This window comes from Pithys albifrons, chromosome 6 (assembly GCF_047495875.1).
Source record: "Pithys albifrons albifrons isolate INPA30051 chromosome 6, PitAlb_v1, whole genome shotgun sequence".
Taxonomy (NCBI): domain Eukaryota; kingdom Metazoa; phylum Chordata; class Aves; order Passeriformes; family Thamnophilidae; genus Pithys; species Pithys albifrons.
This window is the reverse complement of record NC_092463.1, coordinates 61,743,030-61,769,109: the sequence shown is the minus strand read 5'-3', so window position 1 is coordinate 61,769,109 and position 26,080 is coordinate 61,743,030. Positions and strand designations below refer to the sequence as shown.

General features: G+C 67.0%; 7 protein-coding genes across 11 annotated transcripts; 4 read left to right on the top strand and 3 right to left on the bottom strand.

Annotated features, from left to right (window-relative positions):
- The first annotated feature begins 1,674 nt into the window (after positions 1 to 1,674).
- Positions 1,675 to 6,017, top strand: RTN4RL2 (reticulon 4 receptor like 2). Its single transcript, XM_071559173.1, has 3 exons — positions 1,675 to 1,917; positions 4,024 to 4,511; positions 5,058 to 6,017. The coding sequence occupies exons 1-3, from the start codon at positions 1,884 to 1,886 to the stop codon at positions 5,793 to 5,795; spliced, it is 1,260 nt and encodes a 419-aa protein (XP_071415274.1). The 5' UTR covers positions 1,675 to 1,883; the 3' UTR covers positions 5,796 to 6,017.
- Positions 6,018 to 7,081: 1,064 nt separating this feature from the next.
- On the bottom strand, positions 7,082 to 8,066 carry TIMM10 (translocase of inner mitochondrial membrane 10). Its single transcript, XM_071559174.1, has 2 exons — positions 7,859 to 8,066; positions 7,082 to 7,342 (listed from the first exon to the last, which is right to left on the bottom strand). Exons 1-2 carry the CDS (start codon positions 7,927 to 7,929, stop codon positions 7,141 to 7,143), a joined length of 273 nt encoding a protein of 90 aa, XP_071415275.1. The 5' UTR covers positions 7,930 to 8,066; the 3' UTR covers positions 7,082 to 7,140.
- Positions 8,067 to 9,728: 1,662 nt separating this feature from the next.
- On the top strand, positions 9,729 to 12,266 carry SMTNL1 (smoothelin like 1; the record flags this gene model as incomplete). The annotated part of the gene is made up of 7 exons (XM_071559320.1): positions 9,729 to 10,145; positions 10,349 to 10,553; positions 10,762 to 10,795; positions 10,909 to 11,049; positions 11,649 to 11,751; positions 11,824 to 11,975; positions 12,066 to 12,266. Coding segments are annotated over 7 exons (1,197 nt in total), but the record flags the coding sequence as incomplete, so codon positions are not given.
- Positions 12,267 to 12,486: 220 nt separating this feature from the next.
- LOC139673744 (ubiquitin-conjugating enzyme E2-18 kDa-like) lies at positions 12,487 to 14,366 on the bottom strand. The gene is made up of 4 exons (XM_071559552.1): positions 14,259 to 14,366; positions 13,458 to 13,547; positions 12,858 to 13,044; positions 12,487 to 12,791 (listed from the first exon to the last, which is right to left on the bottom strand). Exons 1-4 carry the CDS (start codon positions 14,277 to 14,279, stop codon positions 12,628 to 12,630), a joined length of 462 nt encoding a protein of 153 aa, XP_071415653.1. The 5' UTR covers positions 14,280 to 14,366; the 3' UTR covers positions 12,487 to 12,627.
- On the top strand, positions 13,731 to 18,337 carry SERPING1 (serpin family G member 1). Of its 2 annotated transcripts, none has more exons than XM_071559550.1 (9): positions 13,731 to 13,825; positions 14,611 to 14,679; positions 14,852 to 14,921; positions 15,036 to 15,519; positions 15,619 to 15,756; positions 15,835 to 16,038; positions 16,267 to 16,409; positions 16,750 to 16,969; positions 17,566 to 18,337. In XM_071559550.1, exons 3-9 carry the CDS (start codon positions 14,853 to 14,855, stop codon positions 17,811 to 17,813), a joined length of 1,506 nt encoding a protein of 501 aa, XP_071415651.1. In that variant the 5' UTR covers positions 13,731 to 13,825; positions 14,611 to 14,679; position 14,852; the 3' UTR covers positions 17,814 to 18,337. The 2 variants fall into 2 exon arrangements, with proteins under 2 accessions (XP_071415651.1, XP_071415652.1); XM_071559551.1 differs by lacking the exon at positions 13,731 to 13,825 and adding an exon at positions 14,421 to 14,436.
- A 135-nt stretch (positions 18,338 to 18,472) lies between these two features.
- Positions 18,473 to 21,144, bottom strand: YPEL4 (yippee like 4). 3 transcript variants are annotated; one of them, XM_071559545.1, is made up of 5 exons: positions 20,878 to 21,144; positions 19,936 to 20,241; positions 19,249 to 19,292; positions 19,029 to 19,137; positions 18,473 to 18,734 (listed from the first exon to the last, which is right to left on the bottom strand). In XM_071559545.1, exons 1-5 carry the CDS (start codon positions 21,112 to 21,114, stop codon positions 18,645 to 18,647), a joined length of 786 nt encoding a protein of 261 aa, XP_071415646.1. In that variant the 5' UTR covers positions 21,115 to 21,144; the 3' UTR covers positions 18,473 to 18,644. The 3 variants fall into 3 exon arrangements, with proteins under 3 accessions (XP_071415646.1, XP_071415647.1, XP_071415645.1); XM_071559546.1 differs by having other exon boundaries at positions 20,841 to 20,923; XM_071559544.1 differs by having other exon boundaries at positions 19,936 to 21,144.
- CLP1 (cleavage factor polyribonucleotide kinase subunit 1) lies at positions 20,493 to 24,584 on the top strand. Of its 2 annotated transcripts, XM_071559548.1 has the most exons (3): positions 20,493 to 20,557; positions 21,501 to 22,344; positions 23,784 to 24,584. In XM_071559548.1, exons 2-3 carry the CDS (start codon positions 21,739 to 21,741, stop codon positions 24,453 to 24,455), a joined length of 1,278 nt encoding a protein of 425 aa, XP_071415649.1. In that variant the 5' UTR covers positions 20,493 to 20,557; positions 21,501 to 21,738; the 3' UTR covers positions 24,456 to 24,584. The 2 variants fall into 2 exon arrangements, with proteins under 2 accessions (XP_071415649.1, XP_071415650.1); XM_071559549.1 differs by lacking the exon at positions 20,493 to 20,557 and having other exon boundaries at positions 21,477 to 22,344.
- The last annotated feature ends 1,496 nt before the right edge of the window (positions 24,585 to 26,080 follow it).

The window sequence follows — 26,080 nt, the reverse complement described above, 5'->3', positions numbered from 1 at the left end:
CTGGGCCACCCCTAGACCACTGCTGGACACGCCAGTACCATCCTTGGATCACCGTTGGGCTATTCCTGGGGCATCACAGTTGTGCCACTCCAGAGCCATCCCTGTGCCACCCCACAATGTTTTTGCCGTGTTGCCTACCTGTCCCTGGTCCCCCACCCACTGCCTTCACCCCACCCAGGACAGCCCTGTTCCTCCTGTCACCCTGCCGTTGGTCACCCACATCATGTCCTTTCCTGTCTCTCTGTCCATCCATCAGTGGTTGCAGCCACCTGGCCTGTCCCAACCCCTCCAGTAGCTCATCTGCTCCACCAGCAGACCTTCTGTCAGTTCATCACCCATCCATCCGTCCATCATCCATCCATCTGTCACCCATCCATCTGTCCATCATCTGTCTGTCTGTCACCTGTCCATTCGTCCCCCTCCATCCACAAGTCTGTCCTCCCCATCCAACCACCATCCAGCTGCCCAACACCTGCCGTTCCCACTATCTGTCTGTCTGTCTGCCTGTCCTCTCAATCCATCCATCCATCCATCCATCCATCCATCCATCCATCCATCCATCCATCCATCTGTTCCCACCTCCAGATGTTTTCCACACATCTGTCTGTCCATCTGTCCTCTTTTTCTTCCACACACCTCTCCATCCATCCATCCTCTCCATCCATCCTACACCTCTCTGTCCACCCATCTGTCCCCACCTTCCATCCATCCATACTCCACGCTCCATCACTTGCTGGACCCCCACCCACCCTGTCCCCAGTTCCCCCAGGCAGGTGGGCACCAGCACTCACAGTCCCTGCAGGGTGGGCGCCCCCTCCCCTGGCCAGCCGGAGGGTGCCCGGCCGGGGTTGCCGCGGGCCAGGGCGGGGCAGGGGCGAGGCGCACGGGCGAGGGGAACGGATGGCGGCCCCTGAGTCAGTCCCGCGCCGCCCACACCCCCTCCCACGGGTACCGCCGCACCAGCTTGTGGCATTTCTCTCGCCGGAGACGGCGCCGCAAACACGCGCCGGTGCCAGCCGGTGCCGGTGCCGCCGCAGCCCGCGCGGCCACGCGTCCCGCTCCCCCCCTCCCCTCGTGGCACCGGCGTGGGGCCCCCGCGGGACCGACACATCCCGCACCGCGGCGTTCTCTCTGCCCCGGGGCGGTGGGGAGGAGAGGCGCGGCGGCACCACGGACAGCGCCGGTTCGGCACCGCGAACAGCGCCGCGGTCCCGCGTGGGTGTGGGGACAGTCGTCCCCCGCACCCTCCTGGCGGTCCACTGGGTCTCGGGCTCCCGGCGACGCAGGACCCACCCATGGGCAGTCCCCTCGGGGTTCCGCTGTCCATGGGGCACCACAGCCCGGAGCGAGTTCCGCGATCATGGGAGGGAGGGAGTGAGGGGAGGGAAGGACAGCGGGAGACCACCTGTCATGTCTCGCGCTCACGGCTCCCCACGACAGCCCCGCGTTCCTCGTGGGGGCACTCACCACGGATCCCCGCATCCCCACTGGGGGTCACCCCTGTGGGTCCCGCAGCGCGCGTTCCCCCATGGGCACCCGCCTTCCCCCTCCTCCCCGCCGAGCCGCCGGGGTCCCCATGCCCACCCCGTCCCGCGTGGGGCGGACCGGCCCGGAGAGGGTTAAGCGGAGGGGCCGGCGCGGGGGGCGGAGCGGCCGCCCCGGGATAAGGCGCGGCGCGGGGAGGGCTCAGCCCCACGGAGCCGCGGGCAGCGCCGCGCCGAGCCCACCCGTGCCCGTGCCCGAGCCCGAGCCCACCCGTGCCATGCCCCGGGGCGGCGGCGGCTGCTGCTCCCGGCGGCGCGGCGGGGGCAAAGGGGGCGAGCTGCACCCCCGGCACCGGCCATGACCCCGCGGGTGGGCAGCGCCTAAGCGGCCGCCCCGCCATGCGGCCCCCCACGGCTTGGGACCTGCCCCCAGGTAGGCGCGGGGTCGGGCGGGGTCCCATGGGTGTGGGGTGAACCCCCGGGGTGCCATCCCGGCTCGGGGTGCCTCGGGGTGCTTGGGGTGTGGGTGCCCCTGGATGCGTGGGGAGCCCCGGCGTGTGCGGGGAGCCTGAGTCCGCCCCGGAACGCACAGCCTGGCGTGGGAGCGCAGCCCCGGGGCACCCCAGGGTGCGACCCCGCGACCCCCGGTCTGCCTGGAGTGGGGGTGCCCCACGATCCACGAGGTGCACGCTACCAGCCCTCCCCAAAGTGTGAATGTTCCATGACCCACGGGGTATTCGGTGACACCTCGGGACCTCCAACCCTGTGTGGGGGTGCCCATGACACATGGGGTCACCGGTGCCACCTCGGGACCCCCGCCCGGGGCGGCGGTACTCCACAACCCCCGACACACCCTGTGCAGCATCGCGGTGCATAGCCCGGCTACTGGGTGCTTTACGACCCAGGGAGTACCGCCGTGCCGCCCCTAGACACTTATCTCGGAGTGTGGGTACCCCCAGGACATACCCCAGCAGAGGGTGGTCCAAGACCCACGGGGGACTCGTCCCCAGTCTAGCGTGGGGTCGCCCCTCAGCTCACAATGTGGCCACCGCTGAGGTGCCGAGAGTGCCCGGGTCACCCCGCGGGTGGGTACAGCGGAGTCTGTGGGGTACCCGCAAGTACCGGGATGGGGGGGTTGGCACCGGTGGGGGGAAACGCTGAGAACCGGTGACTTCAGCTCCCAACTGAGTCAGCCCGCGGCGTGGGGGAGTGACAGATGGGACGCGGGTGGGGGGCGCACGCCGGCACGGGGCGCCGGGGGAGGGGGGCGGCGCTGAGCAGATGCGCCGGACGGCTCCGTGGGTGGGTGGGGGGGTGGGCAACCCCCCCACTCGTGGAGCACCGGGAGAGGGGAGGGAGGGGGGCGGTGGGACAACCCCCCCCCCGGTGCACCGGAGGTCACCCCTGAGGTGCACCGGTGGATCTCACCGCCCCCCTCCCTTCCCTTCCCCTCCCCCGGTAGCGGCGACTGGGCGCATCCACGCATCCCCGGGCGTGGATCCAGGCCGCCGGGCTGAATTATGGATGAAGCTCTCGGGTTGCAGCCTGAGGGGGGGGATGGACACGGGTTGGGGGGAAGGGGGGGAATGCTGAACACCCGGAGCGGCAGCGCTTGTCGTCAGCCCGCGCCCACGCGTGCCCCGCCCCACACGTGGCCGCGGCACGCGCGCACGTGGCACCGCCCCATTTGGGAGGGGGCACGGACCCCCACCCCAGACTGGGGCGAGGGTGGTCCGGAGCATGCATGACCCTGTGGGGAGTTCTGGTGTGCCCTGGGGTGGGCATGGTCCCGTAGGAGTGTGGCCACGGTAGAGGGGTCAGGGAGCTTTAGGGGTCCCTGGGGAGCATGACCCCAGGGGCAGGCACGGCTCCAGAAGGTGGCAGAGGGACACAGTCACTTTTTGGGGTGCCCAGTTCTGAGGAGTGGGCTTGGTGATATGAGGCAGCTTCGCCCTGGGTGGATCTTTGGGGAGCACAGCCCTCTGGGGCTCATATGTGTCTGGACAGTTGCAAGGGGTGCTCAGCCCTATAGCGTGGACATGACCTTGGGGTTCCCCTAGGGGACTGTGGTCCTGAGGGCCTCCCAGGGAACCATGGTCTTCTGGGTGGGCATGGCCTTGAGGGGTTTCCGGGGAGGCATGGCCCCTGGGGGCCACAGCCCTGTAAGTGGACATAATCCTGGAGGGTTTCTAGGGGTGTCCAGCCTTATGGGGTGGTCATGACCTTGGGGTTCTCCGGGGGAACCATGGCCTTATGGGATGTACACAGCCTTGGGGGGCTCGTAGGTGTCTCCAACCCTATGGAATGGTAAGGACCTTGGGACTCTCCTAAGGAACCATGGCCTGATGGGGTGGGCATGGCCCTGGGGGTACTCCTAGAGGTGCCCATGGCCCCAGGGGCTTCCTGGAGCACCATGACCATGCGGGTGGGCACAGCCTTGGGAGGCTCTGTGGGCTGCAGATGCCAGGGGGCTGTGGGGCGATGGCGTGGGGGTGGGGGTCGTGCGGTGCCCTGCGCTGACGCCCCGCTGTGCCCTCAGGCGGGCGCCCGGCGGCCCTGCTGCTGCTGGCGGCGCTGGTGTGGGTGCCCGGCGGGGCTCCTGCCTGCCCCGCGCTCTGCACCTGCTACGTCTCGCCGCCCACCGTCAGCTGCCAGGCCAACAACTTCTCCTCGGTGCCTGCGGGGCTCCCGCCTGGTGCCCGACGCCTCTTCCTGCAGAACAACGTCATCGGGGCGCTGCGGGCGGGCACCTTCGGGCCCAGCACAGTCACCCTCTGGCTCTACTCCAACAACATCTCCTCCATCCAGCCGGGCACCTTCCGCCACCTGCCCGCCCTGGAGGAGCTCGACCTGGGTGACAACCCCCATCTCCGTGTCCTGGCCCCCGACACCTTCCACGGCCTCCATCGCCTCCAGGCCCTGCACCTGTACCGGTGCCGGCTGGCCAGCCTGCCCAGCGGCATCTTCCGCGGCCTCCGCAGCCTCCAGTACCTCTACCTGCAGGAGAACGGGCTGCTCTACCTCCAGGTCCGCACTGCCTGGGGACACAGGGCACCTGGGGCAGGGGGCAGGGGATGTGGGTGCTGGGCACAGAGGTGGGACTGGGCAGAGTGACAGGTGATGCCCACAGAGCTAAGATGTGGGACAACGTGATGCTGACACAGATAAAACATGGGATGGTGACTGTGGATGCTGAGGGAGCAGGGACATGCAGCAGAGTGATGGATGGCTGTGGGGCACCACCATGTGTGACACCAGCAGGGCAGGGACACAGGACAAGGTGTTGGATGAGGCCCATGGAGTGGGGACACAGGACAGGGTGATGGGTGATGGCCAGGGTGGCAGAGTGAGAGGTAACACCCATGAAGCAGGAACATGGAGCAAGGTGTTAAATAATGCCTGTGGAGCAGGGACACAGGGCAGAGTAATGGGTGATGCCCTCAGGACAAGGACCCAGGGCAGGGCTCTGCAGGCCACCCACGGATGGGTCTCCAGATGATGTCCTCTAGGCAGGGTGACAGAACAGCACTGTGAACTCCCACCCCGTGCCCACTCCATTCCTGTTCCCCACAGGACGACCTCTTTGCTGATCTGGCCAACCTGAGCCACCTCTTCCTGCACGGGAATCGGCTGCGGGCACTGTCGGAGGGCGTCTTCCGGGGGCTGCCAAGCCTGGACCGCCTGCTGCTGCATGCCAACCGACTGGCAGCGATCCACCGCCGCGCCTTCGGTGGGCTGGCACGCCTCACCATCCTCTACCTATTCAACAACAGCCTGGTGGCCCTTCCGGGGGACCCGCTGGCCGCCCTGCCCGCGCTCCAGTTCCTGCGACTCAACGCCAACCCCTGGGCCTGCGACTGCCGCGCACGGCCACTCTGGGCTTGGTTCCGCCGCACCCGCGTCTCCAGCTCCGCCGTGCCCTGCGCCAGCCCCCCGCACCGCCGCGGCACCGACCTGCGCCACCTCCGCCCCCGCGACTTCGACGGCTGCCCTGACGACGAGGACGAGGAGGAGGAGGAAGATGGCAACGGTGGCGCTAATGGGGTTGCAGTGATGGGCACCCCTGGGCGGGCGCTGGGTCGCCCTGGCACCCTCCCGGCCGCGCCGCCCTCCGCCTTCTACCGTGACGGGCTGCCCCCCCACGACCTGCGGGGACCCCAGCCCCGGCCGCCACCCCCATCCCACGACTCCCACAGCCCCCCCGAGGACGCCAGCTGCCCCCATGATCCCTGTGCCCCCATGGCCACAGCCGCTCCCCACCAGCCCACCGTCCTCCTGCCCCTCCTGGCTCTACTCCTGCCCCGACTCTGAGCCCCCCTTGGTGCCTCAGGGGGGTCCCAGCTCCTCGGGGCACCCGTGCCTCCCTTCTCCTCAGGGGAGGCCTCAAGAACTGTGAGGGGCAGCCAGCGCAGGGTGGGGGGGTGCGCCGCAGGATGCAGAAGGGGGTCCTCCCCACATCCTGAGCGGGAAAAACCCCCAACAGGAACCAAAAGGTGGGGAATTATTTATTAAAAATGGTCTTATTTTGGGAGAGCGGGGCCTGGCTGCTGCGGAGCAGAAGGGGGGGGCCGGCCACTGCTGTTCCAGGTCACCGCCTGCTGCTTCTGAAATATTGATGGGAGCGGCGGGTGGCAGGGCAGCGAGGCGTGCAGGGCGCTGCGGGGGACAGACGGATGGACAAACCCCCCACCGCCACGGGGTGTGCAGCCACACGCACCCACCGACACGCGTCGCACACCCGTCACCGCACGCCCACGGCCGCGGCGGGGCTGGCAACACGCAGGCACCCGTGACGCCGACACCCCGCACCCCTCACAGGGTGCCGGCGGGTGTCACGGGAGCCGCAGGGCGCGGAGCCACCCCTGCACCGGCACCCGCGCCCTGCACAGCCTGACCCACTTCCCGCAGGCGCGCCGGCACACAGATGGAGCACACGCCACCAGGCTGTGGGGGCATGGGCACCAGGACACGGCCCACCCCTGCCCTGAGTCCCTCTGTGTGTGTGTCACCCCCAGGGTGCCCCTCAGCCAGGGTGGGGTGTCCCTCAGTGCGTGTAGCTCTCTGGGTGTCCATGTGTAGGATCCCTTGTCCCCTCCAACTGTCCCTGGGGGGTGTGTGAGGGTGACTGCACATGTCTGGACTGTCCCTGTTTGGGTGTCCCTGTGCTCCCTCTCCTGTCGTCTCTGGATGTCCCCACTTGGTCCTTGCCCAGGGGTGGGTGTCCCTGGGCTGTCCCCACATGGTCCTATCTGTGTCTCCCCAATCAGAGCTGGGTGTCTCTGGGGTGTCCCTGGGTGGGTGTCCCTTTGCCCTGTCCCTCCAGGGCTGTGTCTCTGTGCAGGGACCCCTGGCTCTCCCCTCCGGTGACCCCCAGCACAGACAGACAGGGAGGGGCTGAGCCCTGTCCCACCCCACTGGGGATTACAAGGGGCTCAGCCTGGCTCTGCCTAATCCAGGGGATTACATGGGCCAGGCCTGGTGGGGGGGGCACCCAGGGGTGCCCCCCACAAGGACACAGCACGTGGCAGCTGGCGACAGCCAGGGAGGCTCCCAGCAGCAGCCACTGGCACTGCAGACCCCAACACACAGTCACAGGGTGGGTTTGGGGGGCGAGGGGGCCCAGCGCCCCAGTTTATTGGGGTGCAGGGCGAGTGGCTCAGGCGGTGCCAGTGCCCTGCTGCATTCGCTTGAGCAGCTCCTCATCCTGCAGCGACAGCTCCGTCAACTTCTTGCCCATCCGCTCGTGCACCTCCAGATACTTGGCCACACATCGGTCCAGGCACACGCACTCCCCCTTGGACAGCTCCGACTCCTTGTAGTGCGGTGGGACGCACTTGCGATGGCACGCCTGGGTCATCCTGCACGGACCACACCGCGTCTGAGATCCGCGCCGCCCGGGACCCCGCCCGTACTCCAGCGTCCCCCGTACTCCACCATCGCCACCCCCGGTACCCCTCGCACCCCAACACCCCATGTACTTTCGTCAACGCCATCGCCCGCACGCTCGTCCCGCACCACCCTAGGACCCGAGACTTATATCCCAACACCTCCCGTACCCCCCGTTATCGCCATCCCCGGCATTCCCAGCCCCTGCACGCCCCGGGACCCCGGCCTCTGCATTTCCCTGAGATCCCGGCCCCTGCACCCCAACACCCCCTGTCCTAGCCACCCCCGGCACCCCCCAGTGTCCTCCCTCCTCGAGCATCTCCAATGTTCCGCCATTTCCCAGGTGGCACCTAGGATCCCTCGCACTCCCCTCCAACCCCCAGCACCCCAGGGTCTCCCAGTGCCTCTGGCACCCCCCAGTGCCCTCTCCAGCCATGGGCACCCCCCGGTACCGGCACCACCCCAATGCTCCCCGCGGAGCGCCGCACCGGTTGTACATGTCGGCCATCATCTCAACTTCCAGCTCTGCCGCCAGCTGCTGGGCCCGCAGCGGGTCCATGGCGGCCGACACCGGCCCAGATCGGCCCCGATCCCAGCGTCGCTCGGCCGGGCCCCTCTCGGTTCAGTCCCGTCCGACCCCCCGGGCCCGCACAGTCGCTGCAGGAACCACGTGGGCGCTGGGCTTCCGCCCACCCCCATCGGAGCCCCGCCCCGCCTCGGGTTTTGACCAATGGAAGCGGCAGGAAGGAGGGACCAGCGGTGCGTCCCGAGCGCTGATAGGGTGTAGTGCGAGAGGGGCGTGGCCAAGGAGGCGGGAGGGGAAGGCGCGCGTCTGCCCGTCCTTTGCCCCGCAGGGGCGTGGCAACCACGGGATGGGCGTGGTCAACGCCGAGGGGGCGTGGCCATCGCCTGTACCGCGCCCGGGACTATCCGGGGGTCGCCGCGGGCTCCGGCACCCACCGTCTCCCCCTCGTGTCTCCCCCTCTGGGTCCCCACCGTGTCCTGCCGCCCTGCCGGGGCTGTCCCTGTGTGACCGGAGCCTGAACCCCGCCGCGTTTCCCGTGTCCGCCACGTCCTCCGTGTCCCTTCGTGTCCCCCAGTGTGTCCCTGCTTACACCCGCGTGTCTCTGTCCCTCTGTGACCCTCAAATCTCCCCGTCTCTGCCCGGGGTGCCCGTGTCCCCCGTGTCACCCCGAGGGCTCCTTTGGGGTCTTCGCCGCCGTCCCGATGAGAGTGTCGGCATGTCCCCCAGTCCCAGCTGTGCCCGTGCGTCGCCCTGACCCCACGCGTGCCCTGCGGGTGGGCGGTGAGTGAAGGCGGCACCTGCCCCCGCCGGGTAAAAATAGCCCCGGACGGGGGGGTCGGGGCGCAGCGGGGGCGACGGAGCCGGGACGGCCGGGAGGGTACGGGGCTCGGGGCGCAGCGGGGGCGCCGGGAGGAGCGGGGGCTGCGGGAGGCGGGGGACGGAGCGGGGAGCGACCGGGAGGGTTTGGGCCGGGGGGCACCCGCCGAGGGGGGGCAAAGGAGAGCAGAAGGGGGTTATAGGGCCGGCAGTGGGAACTGGGAGGCCGAGAGGGAATACGTGGGATCGCGGGGACATTTGGGATCGGGAGAAGCTGGGTGGGGTATGGGGGTGTCTGGAGCGGGCATGAAGGAGTCGAGAGGAGGTTGTAGGGGCGTCAGAAGGGAACACGTGGTGTCGGGACGTGGGGGCCCCGGGGTGGGACATGGGCGAATAGGCGGAGGAGAGGGACATGGGGGAGGGGGAATGGGAGCCTCGGATCGGGGTAATGGAGGTGCAGGGGGCAGAAAGCTGTAGAGGGGGGATGGGGAGTGGGGCAAAAGGGTTGGTTTAGGGCATGGGGGACTGGTGGAGGAGCGGCGGGGCCACACTCCTGTATTGAGTGTCAGGATGGATCCTGGGGAGCCTGAATGGGGGCAACAAGAGTGCCCAAGGTGGAGGAATGGGATTGCCAAGGTTGGAGGAGAGAATGGGAACAGAAGCAGGGTGGGGGTTACTCGGGCTGGGGGCTATGGCGGGCACAGGCAAGCTATGGGCAGTCATCGGGGGGCACCCCAATGACAGTCCTGTGCCCCCGCAGCAGTGACCACTGCAGCATGGAGGCCCTGGGAGACGCCAATACGCCCACCTCGGACCCCCCCGCCTTGGAAGCGCCCACCTTGGACACCCCCACTTCGGACACCCCTACTTCAGAAACCCGCACTTCGGACACCCCCACTTCAGAAACCCCCACTTCGGACACCTCCACTTCAGAAACCCCTACCTCGGACACCCCGACCCCCGGCACCCCGACCCCCAGCACCCCGACCCCCGGCACCCCTACCCCAAGCACCCCCACCCCGGGCACCCCCACCCCTGGAACCCCCTCCTCGGACACCCCGACCACTGGCACCCCCACTCGCGGTAGCCCCACCCCAGACATCCCCTCTGACCCCTCCGCGGGGTCGGGGGCGGGCAGCGGGGAGGCGACAGCTCCGCAGGGTGCAGGGGAACCCCGGGAAGCGAAGGGCGAGAGGGAGGACACGGCAGATGATGGGGTGGACACGGGGAGTTCAGAGGGGTGCGCGACAGGAGAGGCTGTCGGCGATGGCGAGGCAGAAGCACCGAGGGGTGCCGGGGACGATGCCGGGGGGGCCGGGAATGGCGAAGGCGATGCCGGGGCAGGGATAGCCGGGAGCACCGGGGTGGGCACCGAGGCAGGGAACGGAGGAGAACAGCGGTCGGCAGCAGCGGGCAGCACCCGGGCCCGGCAGGTGAGGGGTCGCACGATGTGGGGGTCGGTGGTGGCACAGCCAGAACAGGGGGTGGCCGGGGAAGGGAAGGTGCGGTAGCGTTGGGGGCAGGCGTGGCTTTGTCGGGACAGGCTGACAAGTGTCAGGGGCAGGGTGACAGTGCCAGGGACATTGTGTAAGTGGCAGTGCCCGTGCTGGCAATGCCACCCCTCTTGTGCCCGCAGGAGCCTACTTGGCATCAGGACGAGGACGAGGAGCTGTGGCCTGAGTTCCTGCCCTGCTCATCCCCCGAGGGAGCCACCAGCCCCACGACCCCCACGTCCCCCCTGTCTCCCACATCTCCCACGACCCCAGCATCTCCCACGACCCCAGCGTCCCCCACGACCCCAGCGTCCCCCACGACCCCAGCGTCCCCCACATCCCCTAGAGGTAAGAGCCATGCGGGCAATGGCACCCGAGTGCCCTGGGGTCACCACTGTGCCAGACAATGTCCCTCATCCCCATGGCGTCCCCTGCAGATCCTCCCTATCCCCTTCCCCTGGGGAAGGACCTTGAGATCCAGGGGTGCCGCCGCTGGTGCCCAGAGGGGACATCAGTGCGCCCTCCCACCCCTCTGACACCTCCTGTCTCTTTGCAGCTGGCACCACTGAGGGTGCAGAGGGCAGCAAGAGGTGAGTGACCCACGGGTGGCACCCCAACACCCCACGCTCACAGCTGTACCACCTGTGAGTGGCACCTGCCGTGGTGCTCTCAGCCCACCCGTGGCTCCCCCGTGTGCCCACAGGGGTGCTCCAGCAGGGGGGCCGCGGGGCCGGGCACCCCCCAGTTTGGTGGGGCAGAGAACGAGGCCGGAAGGAGCCGGGGGGCGGCCACGTGTGGGGTCCCGGGCATATGGACGCAGTGCCATCCTGGAAAAGTTCGGAGGGTGAGGGGGACCTCACCCCACGATGGGCACGGGGAGTGGGGGGCAAGTGGGACATGGGGAAATGGGGGGGCACTGAGGCACTGGAGGGTACAAAGGAATGAGGGGCTGTGGGACAGTGAGAGGCAGCGGGGTGGGTGGGTGCATGGAGCAGTGGGGGTATTTGGGGACCATGGGGCAATGGAACTGGGTGGAATTGGGAGTAAGGGGGGGATAATGGGACAGTGGGGGTATTATTGGGAATTATGGGGGGTGGGGGAGGGAATGGGACAGTGGGCATACTGGGGGGCAATGGGGGGAGCATGGGACAGTAGGGGGATTGGGGGATCCAGAGCAATGATGCAATAGGGTCATGGGGAAAGTGTGAGTCTGTGGGACGGTGGGGGTATTGGGGGAAGCATGGGAAATGGGGGGTATGGAGGGAATGGGGTGCATAGTTTGGGGGTTGTAGGGTGGGATTGTGGGGCAATAGGGCCATGGGGGTCCATGGGGCAGTGGAGGACTGTGGGCCCAGGGCCATGGGGCGATGTGGTCACGGTGGGGCTGGGGGTCCCTATGGGGGGTTTTGGGGTGTGGAGGTCCCACGGCCCGGGTTCCCCCAGCGCTGCCACGGGGCCGGTCCCGCACCTACGGCGGTCGGGCGGGGCCGCCACGGTCAAGACGATGCTGCTGGAGTGGTGCCGTGCCCGCACCCGCGGGTACCCGGTGAGCGCGGGCGGGGACGGTGGCGGGGGCTGGGGAGGGCCCGGGGGCAGCCTGACCGCCCCGTCCGCGCAGAACGTCGATGTTCAGAACTTCTCGGGGAGCTGGGGCAGCGGCCTGGCCTTCTGCGCGCTCCTGCACAGCTTCTTCCCCGACGCCTTCGACTTTGGCGCCCTCGAACCCGACGCCCGCCGGCACAACTTCGCCCTGGCCTTCACCACCGCCGAGTGCGTGAGCGCAGCTCCGGCCCTTCCCCGGGCCCCCCCGGCTCTTCCCGGGCCCCCCCGGCCCTGGTAACCGCCGTGCTCCCCCCGCAGGGAGCGGGCGGGCTGTGCCCCGCTGCTGGAGGTGGAGGACATGGTGCGGCTGCCGGTGCCCGACGCCAAGTGTGTGTACACGTACCTGCAGGAGCTGTACCGCTGCCTGGTGGCCAAAGGGCTCGTGAAGACAAAGAAGCGCTGAGAGGGTCCACCACAGCCCCCCAGCCTGTGCCACCCCCAGCTTTGTCCTCTGCCTTGTCCCCCAGCACTAAAGGCCATGGCGCCAGGCAGTGATGGTTATCTCTGGAAGGGGGGATGTGGGCACAGGGACACTGGCACTGAGCGAGTGTCTGGGGGTTGGCATCGGGGTGGGCACAGGTGTCACCAGCAGGGTGACATCCCTCCAAGGCTGGCACGTGGTGGGGCAGCACCTCTCGGAGCCCCCCACCCTCCCAGTGAGGTACCACGGAGCCAGAGCAGGTGCTGGAGTAAATTTAATGCCTTATGTATGGGGACCCCCATGCCCAGAGTCCAGCACCAAGGCGGGGGCGATGCCAGGGCCAGCCCTGGCTGGCACAGGGAAGGAAGGGGGAAGACAGGGTGCCTCCAGGTGGGGGACTCAAGGCCCGGGGGGGTCGGGGCGTGGCTCGGCATGGAGCCGAGTGTGTTCCTCTGCCCGGTGCCAGAACTTCTCGGGGTGTTCCTGGAGCTCCTGGGCCAGGTCCAGCCGCAGCACCCGCTGGGGGTCTGGGCTGTCCAGCAACTGCAGCAGGTCCTGCAGCACTGTGAGAAGGAGGCGGGTTAGAGTGGCACCCCCAGTGCTGTGCCCCCCATCCCCACAATGCCCACCTTGGATGGCACGGGTGGCAGGTGCCCAGTGCTCGTGGGTGGTGAGGAGCTGGCAGACACGGCCCTCGGGGTCCACGCCGGGGTGGTAGATGGGGGTGCAGAGGGTGGCACGGGGGGGCTCCAGCGGGTGGTGGGAGGAGAAGCTCAACTCGAAGCGGAAGGCACCCTCGTTGTACGGGGGGTTGTTCTGCCAGGGCATGGCAGGAGACTTCAGCTCCCCACGCCACAGCGTCTACCGGGAGGGGCTCTTGTCCAGCCCCGATAACCAGTGCTTCCCATGGAGAACACTCCCCGGCAGCCCAAGCCCCTCAGGAGGGGAACCTCCACTCAGTGCCCCCAGTCCAGTGCCCCATGGTATCTCCGAACAGTGTCCTCCCTAATTCTGCCCTGATAGGGACCCCCACTCAGTACCCCCAGGAGACACCCCACGCCTCTGGGTCGCAAGGGTTATCCCCAGTACACCCCATGCCCCCATCTCCCCTCCAGGCCCCCTGTGCCCCTGTAGCCCTGCCGTGTCCCCCACGCCCAGGGGACCCCCCCCTTGCTGCCCAGGATTTCCCCCCCGTGCTCCGGGGCCCCCCGTGCCCCTTCCCCACGCACGGGCAGCAGCAGCCCCGTCCAACGCCGCACGTTCCCGTCCAGCGGCCGCACATCGCGGGCCCCGTCCCAGCGCCGCGCCTCGTCCAGCTCCTGCGGGAGGGGCGAGCGATGGGTGGGGTGGCCAAGGACACGCCTTCAGCGCTTCACTGCAAACCACCCCCCATAGCCTAGTCCTCCTCGGGGCCACGCCCGCGGGCAGGGCAGCACCAGTGGACACGCCTTTATGGGAGGGATCTCCCTTATGAGCACACCCCCTGGGCGAGGCCACTGCACACCACGCCCCGGCGCAGGAAGGTCGCCGCCGGGGAAACGAAACTGGAGTGTGCAGGGAGATTTGGCACTCCTGGCACCGAAGACCCTCCGTCTCGGTACTGCCGCCTCTCCCGAACCCCGGCACCGTCACTGACACCCCCCAGCACCGCCTCTCCCGCACTCCAGTACCGGGACCCCCGCACCGGCACTGACAGCCCCAGCACCGACTTTCCCGCACCCCCGCACCGGCACTGACACCCCCTAGCACCGCCTCTCCCGCACCCCACTATCGGGACCCTCGCACCGGCACTGACATCCCCCAGCACCGCTTCTCCCGCACCTCAGCACCGGCACTCCCGCACAGGCACTAACACCCCCCAGCACCGCCTCTCCCGCACCTCAGCACCGGCATTCCCGCACCGGCACTGACACCCCCCAGCACCGCCTCTCCCGCACTCCAATACCGGGACCCTAGCACCCCACGCTCCGGTTCAGACACAAGGACCCCCGCGCCTGTACTGCCGCGGCCGCGGTGCCCCCGATGCCCACCTTGGCGATCCTCCCGGCCATGGTGATCAGTGCCCGGTGCCACGGGGATGGGCTCCGTGTGGTCACGCCCCTGGGCAGGCGGGACGAGACTCTCCGGCCGCACCCCCAGGATGGATGGGTGGGGACAGACGGGAGTGGGGCGGCCTGGGACCCCCATCAGCCGGAGGTCCCGGTGGCGGTGGGTGACGGAGCACCGCATCCAGCGGGTGCCTGACAGGAGCAGAATCGGACGTGGAGCCTCATTCCGCTCTCTCTGCTGACCCCACACTGCCCTGCCCGTCCTCCCTGGCTGCCCCCGCATCCCCGGCCGTGTTCCGGCTGATTTACGGGAACCTCCTTAATCTTTAACCAGGAAGGGCCGGATCCGGCCAGATCCCCCAGCGCCCGCTGGACACGCAGGGACTGACCCGCCGGCACCCAGGTGGGCCCGGGGTGCTGCCTCCTGCTGCCCCCCCCGTGCCCTGCCGCCCGGGGGTGGGCAGAGATGGGGCATCCCGGGATGGCTGGGGGGGGCACGGGATAGGGGTATGGGCGGTGCGGGGTGAGGGTGTGCTGTGTGCCTGTCCTGCCCTTGACCTGTGCCCTCCCACTAGGATGCCCACCATGACACTCTGGCTGCCCCTGGTGTGGCTGGTGGCCACATCCACGGCCACTGTCAGCCCGGTAAGTGTGGCTCAGGAACATGGGCTCCCTATGCCCAACACTCCCTTGCCCCCGCTCAGCTAAGCCACTTACCCGGGTGTGCCATGCACCCCTCACCCAGGTCCCTGTACCCAGGTGCCCACACCGGAGGCCTCTCCCAGTGGGATGAAGCTGCTCAGAGAGCCCCCGACACCGCCGGTGCCCCTTGATCCTGCCCTGGCCTCCCCACAGGACGTGGGGGCACCTGTCCTGCCTGTGCCCACCCCCCATGCCCACCCCAAGGGACTGCCTGGCTGGGATCTCCCACTCAGGGCTACAGATGCCCCCAGTCCCGCAGTACCTGAGGAGCCGGGCACCGTGGCCAGCGGAATCACGGCAGTGCCCACGCCTGGCACCACTCAGGAGCCCCCAGGCACCACCAACCCACCATGCCCTGGAGACGAGGAGCCAGCTGTGGCCTGCAGGGAGCCCACAAAGGAACAGCGAGCAGCCGTGGCCGAGGCACTGGGCACCTTTGCCCTCCGCTTCTACCAGCACCTTGCAGAGTCTGCGCAGTCCGATGTCAACCTGCTCTTCTCCCCCATCAACATCGCCATGGGGCTGTCGCAGCTGCTGCTGGGTGAGGGGCTGCCCGCAGGCACCAGCACCGCTGTGGGCAGCACGTGTGTCCCCGGGGCTGTGTCACTTGGGGCACCTCTCTGAGCTTCTGTGCCCGCAGGTGCCCGCGGTGAGACCCGCGAGCGGCTGGCGGCCGTCCTGGCGTACCCTCCGGGGCTGGGCTGCGTGCACAGCGCCCTGCAGCAGCTGGCCAGCTCGCCCGGCCTCTTCTCGGCCGCCCAGATCTTTTACCACCCAGGTGAGGCGGGCGCCAGGTGCCTGTGGGGCGCTGCTGCCCTGCGGCCATGGGGCTGACGCCGGCCATGCCGCCACGCAGAGCTGCGCCTCCGACAACGCTTCCTCAACGACTCCCTGCGCTTTTACGGCGCCCGCCCGCACGCCCTGAGCGGCAACGAGAGCCTGGACCTGCAGAGCATCAACGCCTGGGTGCGGGAAGCCAGCAAGGGGCTGCTGCCCGCCCTGCTGCCCGCGCTGCCCCCACAGCCCAGCCTGCTGCTGCTCAGCGCCGTCCACCTGCGCGGTACGGCCCCACCACCATGCCCGTCTGGATCCTCCCTTCGCTCCCTCCATCCCTTGTCCCTCCTTCTCTCCTCCTCCTCTCCTCTTTTCTCTCCCTCCCTCCCTCCTTGCTTCCCTCTCTCTGCCCTTCCAACCACCGTCCAGCCACCCAGGCATGGGGCTGAGGCTGCCCCGTGCAGCACCCCCTTGTGTCCCCCACCCCTCAGCCCCCTGTGCCATGTCCTCACAGCCACCTGGCGCACACCACTGGACCCTGAGCAGACGGTGCCGCTGCCTTTCCTGCGCCCCGGGCGGCCCCCGCGCAAGGTGCCCACCATGACCAGCACCAAGTACCCGGTGGCCTCATTCACTGACTCCCGCCTGCAGGTCCAGGTACCCCTGCCGGGACTGGGCTGGGGGTCTGGGAACTCACTGTCAGGCACTGGGTGGCTTTGGAGTCACTGCCTGGGCTGGAGGGCTGGCGGATCACTGCTGGGTGTGATGTCAGTCCAGTGGCACTAGGGAGAGATGCCAGGCTGTGACATCACTCCTGTGGCACCTGGGGAGAATGCCTGGCTGATGTCACTCCCCTGGCACTGAAAGGGACACCGGCTGTGCCTTCACTCCCCTGGGACTGGGGGAGGATGCCAGGCTAGGACCTCACTGGTGGCACTGGGAGGTGCCAGTCTGTGGGATCCCCGCGGTGGTCCTGAGTCGGAGGTCCATCCCCCAGGTGGGGCGGCTGGAGCTGAACGGGGGACTGAGCCTGGTGGTGCTGCTACCGCGGGGTCCCCAGGGGGTGCTGGAGACCCTGGAGCGAGCGCTGGACCCCCCCACCTTCCTGGCGCTGCTACGGCGGGCGACCCACACGCCCCCCCGGGCCACGGCGCTGGCGCTTCCCCGGATGCACCTCGACGTCGCCCTGGATGTGGTGCCCGTGGTCCACGACATGGGTAAGGACACCTGTGACGTCACCACACGGGCTGGGTGGGCTGCAGGTGACATTGCCCCCTGTGCAGCAGGTGGTATCACATGACATTACTCTCCTCTCCTGAGGGTCCCTTTCCCCTATGTCCCCAGTGAACCGAATGTCCCCAAGGTCCCCGTACCTTTGGTTTACCCCAGGTCCCCACATACCCCCATGTCCCTGGTGTCCTCCATGTCCACAGTGCCCCTGATGTGCCCTGCTGCCCCCAGCACCCCTAATGCTCCTCTGCACCCCAGTTTCCCCATATTATCCCTGCTGTCTCGCATGTCCCCAGTGTCTCAAATAGCCCCCATATCCCCGGTGTTCACCACATCCCTTTGTGTTCCCAGTGTCTCCTCCATCCCGTGTCCCCGAGTCCCCGCATTCCCCGGTGTCCCTGCAACCCCCGCGTCCCCCTTCCCCCGGTTTCCTCTGAGCCCCTTGTGTCCCTGGGTCCCCTTGTGTCCTTGTGTCCCTGGGTCCCCCCCGTCTCTCCCCCATCCCCAGTGTCCCCACGCTGTGCCTCCCGTGTCCCCGTGCTTCTGTGTCCCGCGGGGGTGACTCTGCGTCCCCGTGCCGCAGACTTCGGGCTGTTCCTGGACGCGGAGCTGTGCGGGCTGGCAGAGGGCCCGGCCGCGGTGGACACGGCGCGGCACCGGGCGGTGCTGGCGCTGGACGAGGCCGGGGTGGAGGCGGCGGCTGCCATGGCCACCTCTGTGGCGCGCTCGGCGCTGGTGCTGGAGGCGCTGCGTCCCTTCCTCTTTGTCCTCTGGCATGATGCTAGCGAGGTCCCCATCTTCATGGGTCGCCTCAGCGACCCTGAGCCCTGACTTTGCCCCTCCTGTCTCTGCCCTCCCTCCTCTCACCTCTCCACCCTTCCCTCTTACCTTCTCCTCTCCCACCTCCCTCCATCACTGCCTCCTCTCTCTCGGTCCCTCCTTCCCTCTCTCTCTCACCCCTTTCCTCTCTCTCTCCTCCCATCCCTCTTTCCCTTGTCCCTCCTCCTCTCCCTCCCTCGCTCCTTCCCTCCCTTCCTCCATCCCTTATCCCTCCTTCCTCTCCTCCTCCTCTCCTCTTTTCTCTCCCTCCCTCCCTCCTTCCTTCCTTCCCTCTGTCCTTCCAACCACTGTTCAGCTCCATCCTTCCCTCTCCTTTCCTTTGCTCCCTCTTTCTCTCCATTTCTCTGCCCCTCTTTTCCCTCTCCCTCCCTCCCCTCTCCTCACTATCTCCCCTCTTTCCCTCCCTATCTCCCCATCCTTCACCCACCCCAGCTCCCCAGGGTACCAGAAAGTCCCTGTTCATCCCATTCCTGTTTCTCCATCAGCTCAGGGTCCCAATAAAGGTACTGAGCACCTGATGGCTCCTGTGTGTGGGGAGGGGAAGAAGGGGTGGGAGCACGCTGGGGCCATCAGGGACTCCCAGGCAGTGCCAGGGTGCCCACGGGGGTGAACCAGGGGTGGTGACAGCGCCACGGGCAGGTGACACCTAGCACTTTGCTAAAAAAAAGCCTTTATTGCCCTAGAAAAGCCCCGCAGGTCCCCCGAGCATCATGACCCAGGGGGCACCGAGGGGCCACAGGGAAGGTGCAAAGAAGGGGATCACCCAGCGCCAGCCCTTCAACGTGCCCCAACGTGGCCCCCAGTCCCAGCTGTGCCCCCACGTCAGTCCCAGCCGTTCTCCTTCACCATGTGCGACATCTCGATGATGAACTTCCCCTCCTTGTACTTCTGGCTGCTCTCAAAAGCCTGTTCCTGGGGGAGCAGAGAGACAGCGTCAGCCCCCTGCACCCCGCTGGGCTCACCCCGGTGCTGCCTTCCACAGGGCTCAGGGGTGTCCACAGCAAAGGTTTGGGGTGGCCAGGGGGTGCCCATGTTACAGGTTTGGGGTACCCAGAACAGGGACTTGGGGTGCTTGGGGCAGCACCCACAGGGTGGGCTTGGAGTGCCTGAGAGTGCTCAGGGCAGGGGTTAGGGTGCCCAGGGCACGGGTTGGGGACCCCGGGCAGTGTCCGCGGGGAGTGGGGGTGCCAGCACAGAGGCACTCACGTATTTCCAACCCAGGGTGGTCTTGCAGCTCTGGCAGAAGATGTCGGCCACCGAGTGCAGCCCCGTCAGCAGCAGGCGCTGCTCAGCCGGGCCACAGCCCACGTTCACCCTGCACCAAGAGCGGGGTGTCCCATAGGCTTGGCACTCAGCCCCGGGACCCCCGGGGGCTTCTGGGGACCCCTCGCTCCGCCACCGCCCCCGGTGTCCGCCCAGTACTCACACGGAGTTGAACAGGTAGGCACGGCCATGGCTGCCCTGGAAGGACTGAGGGGACACGGCGAGAGTTCCCTGGTCAGCCCCCTACATCCTCCTTTCACGTCCCCCGTGCCCCTCATATGTCCCCACCCCACTGCATTGCCACCGTGCCAGCCGGGGGGACACGGCAAGGGGACACCTGCCACCCTGGAGACACTGAGGTGGAGATGGTCACCTCCCCCCGAGTGCCGCGGGGGACATCCGCCACCCCCAGGACACCACGCGGAGGGAGGTGACGCCTCCTGCCCTGGGGCAATGCTGGCTAGCGTGTGAATGTCCTCATGTGGGGACACTACAGGGGGACACTTGCCATCCGAGGGGCACCACGGCAGGCGGGTAGAGGAGCACTGGCTGTCCCAGTGGCACCCTGGGGAGAAGCTCAGCATCCCGGGGGCACGGTGGGGGGGACACTCGCTGTCACAGGACCCCCCCAGAGACATGGTGGGGGACGCTCACTGTCCCATTACCCTCCTGGGGGACACGATGGAGGACACTGGTTGTCACAGTGTCACTCCCGGGGAAGAAGCTCAGCATCCCGGGGGCACTGTGGGAGGGACACCCAGTGTGACAGGACTCCCCCGGGGACACGGCAGAGGGGACACCGGCTGTCCCAGCCCCGGGGGGCACAGTCCCCCCACCCCAGCGGTGGCACCTTGGAGATGAGCTCCTCGTGGCGGGCCAGGTGTGCCCGGCAGTGCACGCAGCTGTAGGTGCGGTGGGAGCGCGGCAGGTAACTGCGGAAGGTGCGGGGCGGCAGGCGGGCGGCGGGGGGCAGGTGGCGGCGGGGAGGGGGCGGCATGGCGGGGGGCAGCGCCCCGGGGGGCACCGCGCAGCCCCCGCACAGCCGCTCGCAGGGGAAGCAGCGCAGCAGCGCGCCCAGAGCCGCCGTCCCGCCCGGCCGCGCTCGGGGGGCTCCGCCGGGCCCCCCCGGCAGAAGGAGGCGGGAAAGGGGAGCGGACTGCGGAGGGGCAGAGGGGGGCGGTAAGGGGGACGGGCGCTGCTGGACCCCCCTCCCCGATCCCCCACACTGACACCGGGCGGGAGTGAGGGACAGCACTTGGGGGGCTCCGAGGAAGGGGGGGCGAAGGGGAAGGATGGGGAAGGGGCGTCCCGAGCGGGGTCTGGGGTCCCTCTTCGATACGCCTGGGAATCCCGGGGGGTGAGAGTCCCGGGGCGGGGGGGGGCGGGAGGACCGGGGGTCCCGGGGGGGGGAAACTGGGATCTCGAGCGCAGATGATGGTCCTGAGCAGGAGAATTGAGGGCACCGAGAAGAGGTGAATTGGGGGCCTGAGGAGGAATGATCGAGGTCCCGGGGGGGAGAAATTGGGGGTCCCGAGGAGGGATGATGGGAGTCCCAGGGGGTAGACTGTGGGTCTCGGGAGGAGATGACGGGGATCTCGGGGAGGCGAGAGGGTGATGGGAGGGGATATTTGGGGTGGCGGGGCGGCAGGACGGGGGTACCGCGGAGGTGGGTGGGCAGTGTGAGGAACGCTGGGGGGACACGACGGGGGCCTCGGTGGTTCTTTGGGGGTCTCTGGGGGGCACGATGGAGGGTACCGGGTTCCGTGTGTTCCCGGGGGCCAGAGCCGCTCACCGCCCGCCGCTGTCTCTGCTGCCGCTGTCGCCGCTGTCCCCGGGACGGGCGCGGGGGGGGCCCTGCGTGCCCGGGGGCCGCATCACGGCACCGTGACTCATCCCGCGGCCGTGACGTCACCGCCCGGCCCTCTGACGTCAGCACGGCTGCCGGGGATGCGCTGCGGCCGCCGGCGCCTCCCGGTCCCCCCATGTCCCCGTGTCCCCCGTGTTCTGCCTTGTGCCACATGTCCCCCATGTCTCTGTGTACTCCGCGTATCCCGACATCTCCCAGTCTCCCCGTGACCCCCACGTCCCCGTGTCCCCCTTGTCCCCATCTTCTGCCTTGTCCCCCGTTGTCTCCTTGTCCCACATGTCCCCGTGTCCCCCGTGTAACCCCCATTTCCCTGTCCCCCCGTGGCCCCCGATGTCCCCGTGGCCACCATGTCCCCATGTCCCCCGTGTTCCCTCGTGTCCATCGTTCCCCCATCTCCCACTGTTCCCCCGTGTCCCCACATCCCCCCGTGTCCCCCGGCTCCCCCCCTGTCCCCCGGGTCTCCGCCCCCCAGTCACCCCCTGGGCGCACGCACATGAAACGTAAACCAGGCGAGGAGGGGGGCAGGACTGTAAATAACACGTAAACAGGCCTGGGACCCTTCCCGAGGGCTTGGGGGGGGACAGACCCTGTGACAGGACACAAACGACCCCCGGGAGGTGGTGCAGGAGACCCACGTGATTCGAGCGCATCACGTGACCCGGACACACACGTGACTACGGATCGCCACGTGATGCCGCTACCCCGCCCTCTCCCGCGTCGCGCCCCTTGACGTCATTTCCGTCTCGCCCGCACCGCGAACCGGGCCCTGGCCGCCGTGGCGGACACATGGCGGACGATGGCGGCGAGGAGAAGAAGCAGGTGGCCAAGTTCGAGCTGGAGCGGGAGACGGAGCTGCGCTTCGAGGTGGAGGCGGGGCAGACGGTGCAGCTGGAGCTGCTGACCGGCATGGCCGAGGTGTTCGGCACCGAGCTCACCCGCAACAAGAAGTTCACGTTCGACGCGGGCGCCAAGGTGGCCGTGTTCACGTGGCACGGCTGCACCGTGCAGCTCAGCGGCCGCACCGAGGTGGCCTACGTGTCGCGGGACACGCCGATGCTGCTGTACCTGAACACGCACACGGCGCTGGAGCAGATGCGGCGCCAGGCCGAGCGCGAGGACGAGCGCGGCCCCCGCGTCATGGTGGTGGGGCCCACCGACGTGGGCAAGACCACCGTGTGCCGCCTGCTGCTCAACTACGCCGTGCGCCTGGGCCGCCGGCCCACCTTCGTGGAGCTGGACGTGGGGCAGGGCTCGGTGTCCATCCCCGGCACGATGGGCGCGCTGTACATCGAGCGCCCGGCCGACGTGGAGGAGGGATTCTCCCTCCAGGCCCCCCTCGTCTACCATTTCGGCTCCACCACGCCCGGCACCAACATCAAGCTCTACAACAAGGTGAGCGCGGGGAGGTCCCCCGGGCTGGGAGCGGCGCCGGAGCCCCCTGCGCACCGCGGCTTGTGTGCCGTGCCCGGGGATGCGCGGAGGGCAGGGGTGTGGTGGGGCTGGAGGAGCCTCCGGAGCAGGCGAGGAGCTCCCCGGTGTGACAGGAGGAGACGAGGGGCCGCGGCTGAGGTGGTGACTGCCACAAGCCCCCACGCTTGGGGGGCTCTCAGTGCCCCAGCTGCTGTCTGGGGACAGAGGCCCGGCTTGGCTGCAGGTCACTTGGGACAGGGGCTGGCTGTGCTGCCACGGCCCACAGTCCCTCAGGGCTCATAACATGTTTTAAGAACTGCTTCAGCCTCGGGCACGGCAGATCATCCCTCCGTAGCTGTCAGGTCAGGATAGGAAGGAAATCATAGAATGGATTGGGTTGGAAAAGACCTCCGAGATCATCAAGTCCAACCCTTGGTCCAACTCCAGTCCCTTTACCAGATCATGGCACTCAGTGCCACGGCCAAGCTCAGGTTAAAAACCTCCAGGGATGGGGAATCCAGACCCTCTCTGGGCAGCCCATTCCAGTCCCTGAGCACTCTCTCTGCAAAGAATTTCCTTCTGATCTCCAACTTCAATTTGCCCTGGCAGAGCTTGAGCCCATCGTGCCCCCTTGTCCTATTGCTGAGTGCCTGGGAGAAGAGACCAACCCCCACCTGGCCAGAACTTCCCTTCAGGCAGTTCCAGACAGTGCTGAGGTCACCTCTGAGCCTCCTCTTCTCCAGGCTAAAGACCCCCAGCTCCCTCAGCCTCTCCCCACAGCACTTGTGCTCCAGTCCCTTCTCCAGCCTCGTTGCTCTTCTCTGGCCCCGCTCCAGCCCCTCAATCTCTTTCCTGAACTGAGGGGCCCAGAACTGAACACAGTTCAGAGGAGACTGTGAAGTTGATAAGGGATGTGGAGCCCCTCCCTTGGGGAGACCGGCTGGGAGAGGTGAGGCTGTCCAGCCTGGAGAGGAGAAGGTTGTGTGGAGACACCAGAGCAACCTTCCAGTATCTGAAAGGGCCTACAGGGAAGCCAGAGGGGGCTCTTCACTAGGAAGTGGAGTTGAAGGACAAGGGGAAATGGGTTCATGCTGACAGAGGGGAAATTTGGGTTGGGTGTTAGGAAGAAATCCCCTCTGAGGGTGCTGAGATGCTGGAAGTTGTCCAGTAGTGGGTGTGGCTGCCCCATCCCTGGAAGTGTCCCAAGGCTGGGTTAGATGGGGCTTGGAGCAACCTGGGCGAGTGGAACTGGATGCCCTCTAAAGTCTCTTCCAACCCTTAACACTTCACAATTCCATGATTTTGCCCTGGGGTGGCTGCCCAGAATCAAGGCATCGGGGACGGAGGTATCGAAGTAGCAGGGGGGGATACACAGGTGCCCTGAGGGAGCCTCTCCATGACACTTCTCCCTGTCCCCACAGATCACGTCCCGCCTGGCCGACGTGTTCAACCAGCGCTGTGAGGTGAACCGGCGCGCGTCCGTGAGCGGCTGCGTCATCAACACCTGCGGCTGGGTCAAGAGCTCGGGCTACCAGGCGCTGGTTCATGCCGCCTCCGCCTTCGAGGTGGACGTGGTGGTGGTGCTGGACCAGGAGCGCCTCTACAACGAGCTGAAGCGCGACCTGCCCCACTTTGTGCGCACCGTGCTGCTGCCCAAGTCCGGCGGCGTGGTGGAGCGCTCCAAGGACTTCCGCAGGGAATGCCGGGACGACCGGATCCGCGAGTACTTCTACGGCTTCCGCGGCTGCTTCTACCCCCACGCCTTCGACGTCAAGTTCTCCGACGTCAAGATCTACAAGGTGGGCGCGCCCACCATCCCGGACTCGTGCTTGCCCCTGGGCATGTCGCAGGAGGACAACCAGCTGAAGCTGGTGCCAGTGACGCCAGGGCGGGACATGGTGCACCACTTGCTGAGTGTCAGCACAGCCGATGGCCCCGATGACAACATCTCAGAGACCAGCGTGGCCGGGTTCATCGTGGTCACCGGCGTTGACCTGGAGCGCCAGGTCTTCACTGTGCTGTCCCCGGCCCCACGGCCTCTGCCCAAGAACTTCCTGCTCATCATGGACATCCGCTTCATGGACCTCAAGTAGGGGAGGAGCTGGGCATGCCCCCCACCTCCTCCTCCAGACCGTGCCTCCCCTGCCGCCCTTCCTTCGATTTTATATTTTTTGTACAGTTGGATATTAAACCTGGAAGGTCTTTGCTGTTGCTGAGGGTCATCTGGGCGTGGGGTGGGTTCCTGGGGCTGAGGGTTACCTGGCCCGTTCTGTCCCTGCTCTAGCGGAGCACCAGTTTGTGTGTGCGTGTGTGCGTGCGTGTGCGTGCGTGTGCGTGCGTGTGCGTGCGTGCGCGTGCGCGCGTGTGTGCGTGTGTGTGCGCGTGTGTGTGCGTGTGTGTGCATGTGTGTGCGTGTGTGTACGCGTGTGTGTGCGTGTGCGCGTGTGCGCGTGTGTGCGCGTGCGCGCGTGTGCGCGTGTGTGTGCGTGTGTGCGTGTGTGTGCGTGTGTGTGTGCGTGTGCGTGCGTGTGTGTGTGCGTGTGCGTGCGTGTGTGTGCGTGTGTGACACTGTGTGTGTGTGTGACACTGTGTGTGTGTGACACTGTGTGTGTGCGTGTGTGTGCGTGTGTGTGTCTGTGTGTGAGAGTGTGTGTGCGTGTGTGTGTCTGTGTGCGTGTGTGCCTGTGCGTGCGTGTGCGAGTGTGCGCGCGTGTGTGTATGTGCATGTGTATGGATACATGTGTGCGTGTGCCTGTGCATGTGTGTCTGCATACATGTGTGTGCGCATAGCTGTGTATGTGCATGTGTGTGTGCCTGCATACGTGTGTGTGCGTACATATATGTGTGCATGTGTGTGTGTGCATAACTGCATACATTTGTGTGTGCATACATATGTATGTGTGCATGAATGTGTCTGCAAACGTGAGTGCGTGTGTGTGTGCATGTGTGTGTGCATGTGTGTGCATAGCCGTGTGTCCATGCATATGTGTGTGTGCACACGCGCATGTGCATACATACGTGTGTATGTGCATACCTGTGTGTGCATACATGTGTGCGTGCGTGTGTGTACATTTGTGTGTGTGTGTGCACGCATGTGTGTGTCAGCGTATGTCTTTCTGTCCACACGTGTCTGTTGGTCCATACGTGTCTCTCTGTCCATACGTGTGTGTCTGTCCATATGTGTCTGTCTGTCCACACGTGTCTGTCGGTCCACACATGTGTGTCTGTCCATACGTGTGTGTCTGTCCATACGTGTCTGTCGGTCCACACGTGTCTCTCTGTCCACACGTGTCTGTCGGTCCATACGTGTCTGTCTGTCCATACATGTCTGTCGGTCCACACGTGTCTGTCTGTCCATACGTGTGTGTCTGTCCATACGTGTGTGTCTGTCCATACGTGTCTGTCTGTCCACACGTGTCTGTCGGTCCATACGTGTCTGTCTGTCCACACGTGTCTGTCTGTCCATACGTGTCTGTCGGTCCATACGTGTCTGTCTGTCCACACGTGTCTGTCGGTCCATACGTGTGTGTCTGTCCATACGTGTGTGTCGGTGCATACGTGTCTGTCGGTGCATACGTGTCTGTCGGTCCATACGTGTCTGTCTGTCCACACGTGTCTGTCGGTCCATACATGTGTGTCTGTCCATACGTGTGTGTCTGTCCATACGTGTCTGTCTGTCCATACGTGTCTGTTTGTCCATACGTGTCTGTCTGTCCAC